This window comes from Haplochromis burtoni, unplaced genomic scaffold (assembly GCF_018398535.1).
Source record: "Haplochromis burtoni strain Fernald_Lab_line unplaced genomic scaffold, NCSU_Asbu1 Contig_221, whole genome shotgun sequence".
Lineage (NCBI taxonomy): Eukaryota > Metazoa > Chordata > Actinopteri > Cichliformes > Cichlidae > Haplochromis > Haplochromis burtoni.
In genome coordinates, this window is record NW_024582582.1 from 938,143 (window position 1) to 947,149 (window position 9,007).

The following is a 9,007-nucleotide window of genomic DNA, read 5'->3' on the forward strand; positions in this document are numbered from 1 at the left end:
AAAGTTCAAGGGGGCCGAATACTTTTGCAAGCCACTGTATATCCAGAGTCCAATCAGTTACCCTGAAAGGTCCAAACACACTTTGATTTTGATATGAATTTGCATCACACATGTATTTATTTAATACTTATTTAGTGACCTTATTAGAATTTATTACTATTACTTTTTTATGTTATGCTGACCTTACACTTAAACTTGAAAGACACACTGCTGGTGAGACCAAAATAAAACCAAATAAGACCTTTACAGCCAAATACGATAATGGACATTATATATGTGCTAGAATGACATTGGACAGCTATGATAAATATTTATTGTTGCATTTTTAAAACTTTGTAAACTAAAAAACAAAGGTCTTCTGCTAAAACACATCTTGTATAATTTACATTTTACAACCTCACAGTGTTAAAGAGCCAAGGTGGACTAGAGTGCAAACACAGTGAAGGCCTGGAAATGCGATATTTAAATGCAAATGATCTATGGCTGCTTTGTTTATGTACCTGCTATGGTTTAAAAAAGTCTAAAACTGAACCTTAGGATTGGTAGGACTGTGCTGGTAAAAATATTTACATCTTGCTAGCTTTACTGCAGTACTTACCCATTGTGGATAGCAGCACGTGGATCTCTGCTGTTCTTTATGTTTATCATGAGAACGGAGAACCCCAAGAACCACATACTCATTCCAAAGCATATACGGTAAACTGCTTGGTACCCCACAAACATCTCACACTTGACATCCGCCTGTAGACCACGGACAGACGAACCTGCCCCATCCTCACAAAAGCCTGGGATCTACAGAAAATCAGAGAAAGACCCTTGTTTTCTGTACATCCAGACGAGATTTTTATATGCATATGAGGCTTTTAAGAGAGTGTAAAGAAGAGCCACCTTTGAAATACGTGTCTGATTAGACACAATGTTTTCTAAGATTTTTAATACTAAATACAATAACCTGAATTTTATCAGAATTTCGTAGAAGAAAATTACAGGTCAAATGTATGTCATGTTTTCTAATAATACTGCCTCAAGCACGTATAAAAAAGTATTGGTCCTAGCACAGAACCCTGTGGAACTCCATTACTAACTTTGTTATGTGAAGAAGGCACCCTGTTTACTTGAACAAACTGTAATCTATTAGATATACATGGTTCAAAGCAGTTCAGTGTATTTCCTTTAAATCCAACAGTGTGGTCCATGCTGTCTCGTATAATCTTATAGTCAACAATACTGAATCCTGCACTGATTTAGCAGGACAGGTACAAAGAGTCCACTGTCTGAGGCCATAAGAAGTACGGGTACACCACCTGAACTTTTCTTAGCTGATTATGATTTCAAAATTTCTAAAGTACGTTTTGCAGATTCTGATTTGTTAAGAAGTATAACTAATGAAAACAACAAGAACCTTTTTCTAATCTGAGCTTTATATCATTTCCACTTTCCTTCTAATGATCTCTCCTCACTGAAATGACATGCTGATGGCACGGTGAAAGTAATTATTAAAGTTAGTTCAAAGAGATCAATTAGAGAGAAGCCATCTAAATAAATATCACCAGTTGCTGTACTTAGCTTCTGTAGGAAGGATGTTACTGGTTTTTTTTCACCAATGATTCAAATTTGATTTGTTCTCGCAACCAGAGCTAAACTCAACAGGAAGCTTTATTGCCGTAATTCAGGGAACAAAGTTCAAAAATTGAGACTAGGTAGAAACTAGGAACAAACTAAGCACTAGGAAAGAAACATAGCTCGAAGGGAACAAATGACAATAACATGACAAAGAACAGAGAGACAATATATACGCAGCAGGGAATTTTGTGTTTTGATATATATTTGATATATCCTCATGATATTGTTGTTACTAGTTCAGCATAAGTCAAGATTGCATGTGAACAATCAGATTGTTATGATGTCAAAGCTTTGTGACTTGGAGAAAAACCTGCTGATGTCTACTCCGAGAAGGGGCCGGTTAGGGCTATGGTGTTAGGGTTGTGATGATCGAGCTTCTTTTACAGTCAGAAGTAAATAAAGCAAAGTCTCTATTCCAGTCTCAGGTCTTTAGCAGCAATAATGTAATAGGTTTTCTACAAGATTTTATCTGTCTCTGACATTGATAAGGAGAAAATTTGGCTCTTTCATCTTTAGGAAATTGCTTTAGTACACTGAGGTTTGTAGACATCTGTTTACGCACAGCACTCTTGATGGAGATGGTTTGAGGCCTGGACTTGTGCTGACATGCGGTTTGGCTTTCATCAAAATTATCATCATCTCCACTTTAATCCTAACTTTAATGTGTATGTGTTAGTCCCCATAGGGAAATAGTTCCTCTGCATTTAACCCATTCACCCAGTGAAGCAGTGGGCAGCCACCAATGCAGCGCCTGGGGAGCAGTGTGTAGGGACGGTACCTTGCTCAGGGGTACCTCAGGGTAGCCGTTCAGTGGAGTTGAACCCCCGACCTTCCGATCAAGGGGCCACCACTCTACCTACTGAGCTATCCCTGCTTTTTACTAACAGTAAATAAGGTGTAAAGTACTATTATTATTATAGTTATTATTATTATTGACTATTTATTTTCCAAAACACCATAAGCTAAAAAAAATGCTCAGAATTAAATAGAAATAAAAAATGCAATTAAAGAAAGAAAATACTGTGTGGAGCCTGCGGCTTAATTTGACCCAACACGGGAAACCTCACCCGGCCCGGACACGGAAAGGAGTGACAGATTGATATTTAATTTAATTGCTTCGGTTTATACATATTCAAGTTTTCCTTATCTTAAATGATTTTACCTTTCATTAAAATAGCTTCTGTTATTGCTGGATGTCATCACTTATCACATATTCTAATTTCTTGGTACTATTTCTTGGGAGCTATGAATCTGGATTGGAAGGTGTTATCTGGGGCTGACATGTCATCTGCTCCTTGACTTCCACTTGTTTTCTTCTTTTTCTTTTTTCATATGAACTTTGATTACAAACTTTACTTGAATCACAGTTAATGTCTCAGAGGAAACAACATTGTTATGTCAGCATCACTTTTTATTTCTCCATTTTTAAACAATTGTCAACAATTGTTTTAAACGAGAAACAAATTGTGCTGATGCACGTGTTATAAATCTCATGGTGGCTTTGCATGAATGCTCATTTTTTGCATCAGTTATGCACCAGTTTCAACCATTATAATTTCATTTTAACTTTAAATAATAGACATTTACATTCACAATAAAGTTTATATCTTATGGTATTTTTATGGTCAACTCCTACCCTTTTGAGCTGCCGATCCACACCCGGTGACAGCATGATGCAGGCAACGATGGTGCCTATCAGCATTATAAAGGCATAGATGATCCTGGTCACCGTGGAGTTTCTGATGCTCGGACAGCAGCTACACATCAGGCACGTAGCACTGCTGCACAGGCACGGCACCTGGAGGATCAATAAAAAAATTACACTTGAAGCAAAAGTGGAACATCCAGGGATATGTGTAAGGAAAGATGTAAGCGATCAATGTGAGAACACAACATATACATGTTCTTAATCAAACATTTACCGCATAATATAAAGATGCACTTTACTAAACCTTTGGATTTTTGTTTTTTAAATTCCAGTACTGACAACAAGCACACACAACACATTTTAGTGACTTAGAAAAATATTTCAATCATTTATTTTAGATTTTCAACTATTCAACTGCCAGTATAGACTGATCTTGATGTTTGTACTGTTATGCTGTACACAGTCTACTGTAACGTCTCATTGAGTAACACTCAATGACTCAGCACAGCACTGGCAATTAGAGACAATGACATTCAGAGAAAAACTACTTTGCACTGAGAGCACTCTGTATTTTGACCACTGTGCCATCTGATATGTTGTGTCATAAAGTGACTACTTTATTGCCATCAGGCTTGAGGACATATGAAGCAGATTGGCTTGTGTGGTTCTGAGACTTTAAACAAATTATCCCTCGTTAAGTTTTTTTTCTGCAGGTTAAAAAGTTGTCACAAGTTTGCTTATTACTGGACATTTCCTTCACTCTTATTGTGAAAATTACTTAGTTAATCCTAATGAGTTTGCTGCAGTCCTTCCCATGTCCTGTTTTCCCCTGCCTGAATATAATTAACGATGAAAGCTTTTATTGGCAGCTGCTGTCATGGAGAAACTTGTATGTATCTCTTTTCTGGAACTGCAAATAAAGCAGAAGCACTGAGTGTTTCCAGCTGTTGCAAACTGACAGAGTAAAGTATTCTGCAGTAAACTGGACTAACTGAGACATGGAACCTGAGGCCTCATTGTCTCATTTTTTCTGTAAGTTAAATGTGTGATTTCTAAGATAATGAGTAAATCAATATTCTTAGTTTGCTAGGCAAGACGAGGAGTGAGCTGTCGGGGGAAAGCTGGTGTTTGGTAACTAATACATACATAAATGAATTTGCTTGCACATGAGTGAGCTTGAATGTTAATTAAAAGTACTATAGTTCAAACACTACCTTGGCTTCTCTGACTGTACTGAACAGAAGGATATTAAGACTTCTAGCTGGTACTTAAAGATGAGCCACTTAAACCTGTTTATATGAGAAACAGATAAAAGTCATTGGGCCTGCCTAGTCACTAACTAATGTTACAGTTACTGTTCATAAGAACAACAGGCTGGGCTCTTCTTCTTATGATTATCAAATATTTGCAAACGGTAACATGTTTCTGTCTCTCTCCACACATGTATGGATAGTAACACAAATTTTAAAAATATTGGCAAGCACCAGTGGTACCCCGCAGCCTCCTGGTAGATGCACCTATAGTATTGATTTGAAAGTCCTCGGTGACTTCCTTCTTAAGTTATCGCATTCACAAACTTGAGTGTCTATGCTGCCCGCCTGCCTGGCAATATCTGAAGCTGTTATAGCTGCAAAGGGTGGGCCAACATCTTCATATATCAAATCTATTTCAAGATATAAATTTATTGAAAAATGTCTATTGACCCACTTCCAGCATGTTTTTCCACACTTTGGAATCTGAAGTTAGGTCTCAAAAAATATTAAAGACAAAAGCCTGAAGTTTTAAATACCCCTTCCTACCATGACATTGAATCAGAACCTGCAATGTTGAGCAGACACATGAAAAATGTTTGAGTACTGGCTAGTTAAAATATGACAAAAAGGAATTCAAGCAGTCCTGTAAAGCCCCTTATTTAAGCAGAGGCTAATAAAAAAACATTTCTGAATGGTATATTGTTGTATGTTGTATTTATTGTGGTCAAAGTTAAAGTAAACTTTATTGTCATCTGTGCTATATACAGTAAAGTATATAGAGAGACGAGACAACGAGGCTCCAGTTCCATTCAGTGCAAAAGACAAACAATAAATATAAGAAGAGTAAGAAACAAATATACACTTTAAGATTAAGGTAAAAGGTATACACAAATAGAATACTTGTTAGCATAAAATTCTTAATCACAAATGAAATGAAATGAAAGAAAATGCTACTTCAATCAACTTTCATGCTGGATGGAACAAATATGACAAGTTGTACCACAATAGCATATCAGTAGGGATCAGGCAACCAGCATGCTGACTGCCAGAATAGATGCTGCAAATATATATTATATTATATGTATATATGTATTTATTTAATTTCTTTTTTGATGCACAATTAACGCACAGAGGAATTCACGCACAGTATGTGACTTTGGCCACTTTCGTAGTTCAGGATGTCTGCAAGTGACGCAGCAGTAACAATATGTATGGTGAGCAGAAAGTGATAAAGAAAAGAGACTTTTGAATGGCAAGTTCAAAAAGCTTTGTCAAATGGTCCCCTTGACAAGACCAGTTTTTTTTATTTGTATTAAGATACATAATTTGTATGAGAAAGATAAAATGGAGGAAGCAAATGTGGTTTACTCACTGGAAACTACTGGACCACAGTTACCTTGTGGTAAAGGCACATTCATTTGGACCACAGTGGGAACATGCTTTAAATGTTGTGAGGACAGAGGAGACGCACTTTGCCAACATGTGCGCCAATAACTTTATGCAAGTGGTCTATTCTACCTCTTGAATTAAAGACACTGTATGCCCTCTATGGGCATGCAGTGTCTTTAAGGCTTTTCTGGAGAATATTCATTATACATTCAATATACATTAACAGTTAGAGCTACAGAATCATGTGTGATGTTGTATCAAACTATAGTATGGTAATATGTGTACCTAAATGTATCAAAATTTCAGTATTCACTTTCATTTAATGAGCTATCAGTTGCAGTAAAACCCCCAGGAAAGACTGTTAAAACTGGGGCAGCTATTTAAGAAAGGCAGCATGTGGTGTTTGTGGTCAGACCCAGCAGGCCTGTGGGCAGGAATTTGTCACAGCGACTCCTCCTCTAATATATACTTTAGCTACATTGATTCTAAAGCTTTGAAAATATGCCTCGAGAATATTTGTTTAGCGTTATGTAAAATGTATATTGCTACTCCAAAGTTTCTAAGTCTAGTTTGGCTAGACTTAGAATGTGCCCACAGGCCTGCCCACATGACACATGATTGTGGGAAGCAGTAATATAATGCAAGTAGTACATGCTAACCTTTATATGTATATGTATGTTAGTGTCTTTACTTAGAAATATAACTGGACTAAACTGATAAAGTTTTGGTGTAGTAAAAACAAAACAAACAATCACAGCCTGACATTGTCAGACAGCATATGTATTAATTTACAGTAAACCACTGCCTGGACTCTTATATACACTAATACCAGACGTGGAGTCAAGTGATAACGATACTTGGTAGATAGTCAACAAGTATGCCAGCCAGACAAGGTCAGCTTAGTTCTTCTGCAGACTGGCCTTGACAATGTCTGCCAGAAAACCTACAGCCTGAAAATGGTTGGCCATGCCTCATCATGATCTCAACCATAAATAAACCCAGACAGAAAACATACTGTTAATACCGTTTTTTCTAGTTTTACTTGTGTCTGTCTTTTTGTATAAATGAAGTTGTTAAATTGACAGATAATACAGCTCTGTGAAAAACTGAATGCTTTATTACAAGATATATTTGTGGTATTTGCTCTAGTCCTAATTGCGTATCCATGTAGTGCTATTCCTCTCTTGCCTTATATAAAAAGATACTGTTTTCATTCTCTACGTTTCATCTACTGACATTTCTAAATACGACGCTTGTTGTGTTCTTATTATAATGTAACAAAGCGCAAACTAATCCAGTTAATCACATGCCAGCAGATGACCAAGTGCGTTGGGATTAACTATCTGTTGTGCCGTATATTTGAACTGCTCCTCACGCGGCAGCTACTTCAGGGGGATTCTCAGATTTCTGCAGATAAAATCTAAATCCAGCGTAGCTGAAACGTTACCGAAACCATAACTGTTTTAACAAACCTGAGCGAGATCACAGAACACAACGGGAATTAATATAGCAGCTAACTGAGTGTGTCAATGTTCTTTAGCACTAGCCTACTACCTGTCTAAGCTTCAGGTTGTTTCGACACCTTACATTTCTCATCACTTTAAATCAAGGTGCTTGTAAAAACCTCACTTCTGAGTCGCAGCATTAGACCTTACCCAGCTTGCAAAAGAAAATGTCCCCAGAGCAGCTCCCATGGTTGCCGGGTTTCTGAACAGAAGCGCACAGTCTGTGTTCTTCTTCCCGTTATTTCGCTTCCGTTCTTTGCTGGTGTTTTCACTGTCGAAAGAAAATAAAGCTTCTCTATCAGGCGGTCAGGACAGAACGACAGCGCCTCGAACTACTTCAGAGCTTTGGCTGGCTGAAGTAACGCTGGGTGACGTCATGACGTTGTGGACCTGTTGCCATTTGTACAGGCTTTGGTGACGGTATGTGGACATACTAATACGTAATTAGGTTTTCTAATTGTCATTAACGGTTTATATGTTATAAAGTATTTTAACAATATTAGAACAATGATAAAGTTATTATTAGTTAGTGGTAAAGTCTACTAGTGTTAGTGGTTTACTATTTATTGTTTCTTCAGTCATAAGTCATACATACTCAATTTCATTTACACATAAAAGAAGCGCTTTCTATATTAATTTATTTAGGATTTGAAAAGCCTGTGTCCTTTTTATAGGTCTTTCATTCTTTCATTTCAGGCCTTCTCTTGTATGTTGTATCACAATCTCTGGCTCGCTTCCATAACACGTCTTTTGTCCTGTCTTCCTTCCCTCACTCCCAACTGGTTGCAGCAGAAGACCTGGTTCTCCTGGAGGTTTCTTCCTGTTAAAAGGGAATTTTTCTTGACCTGATAAAGCAGATCATCTACAAATTTGGAAGGAAGGTTGGTGGTTCACTTAGCCAACTCATGCCAAAAATCCTTGGTTAAGGTACTAAACCCAAGTGGCACTACTGTTAAACAGAAAGCACTTAAACAAAAAAAGAAGAAAAAACTGCTTGTGTAAGTGGGTGAAAGAGACATGTTGTATAGCCTTAACTTCTTAGGTAAGAATCACAAACATTCAAAATGGTTACCTTAGGTTTTGGACCACATTTATGGTTCTCTCTTTTTTTTTTTTTACTATTTCCTGAAATGATTAATTAATCAGAACAAGTGGCTTTTACTTATGTAGAAAAGTTAAGAAAAAAAAGAAATTGGCACAAAGGGTTTTCGATCTGGGCATTCATTTCAAAATCAGTAGAAAAAGAAGGTTTTTGGTAATATCATGTAATACATGATACGTACTAATACATGCACTCTGAAAGGATTTCTTAAAGTGGCATGACTTGGAGTTATTTTAAAAGTCTGAGTTCTAAGATGTTGGGATGGGTACCGGTGTCCGGTGCGTTCTGACATAAACGGTAGTAACCAGACCGAAAAGCAGCGCACATTTCGGTGCTTTTTTTTCCCTGAGCTGTGATATGTCTGTGAAGGTTCTCGGTCATCCAGGTAATCGTAGTCAAAGGAGCTTGCAAAGAAAAGCGTCTGGACTTCTTTAAGTTGCTTGAAGACGTTTCACCTCTCATCCAAGAAGCTTCTTCAGTTCTAAGG

General features: G+C 37.2%; 1 protein-coding gene across 1 annotated transcript in view; it reads right to left on the minus strand.

Moving 5' to 3' along the window:
• The window catches only part of si:ch73-267c23.10 (serine incorporator 1), a 16,496-nt gene extending 8,713 nt beyond the window's left edge, over positions 1-7,783 (minus strand). The window contains exons 1-3 of the mRNA XM_005951699.3: positions 7,569-7,783; positions 3,260-3,421; positions 599-792 (exon numbers count right to left, since the gene is read on the minus strand). Coding sequence (XP_005951761.1) covers positions 599-792; positions 3,260-3,421; positions 7,569-7,607 — 395 coding nt within the window. The 5' untranslated portion in view covers positions 7,608-7,783. The remainder of the gene's footprint in view (positions 1-598; positions 793-3,259; positions 3,422-7,568) is intronic.
• Between the last annotated feature and the right edge of the window lie 1,224 nt (positions 7,784-9,007).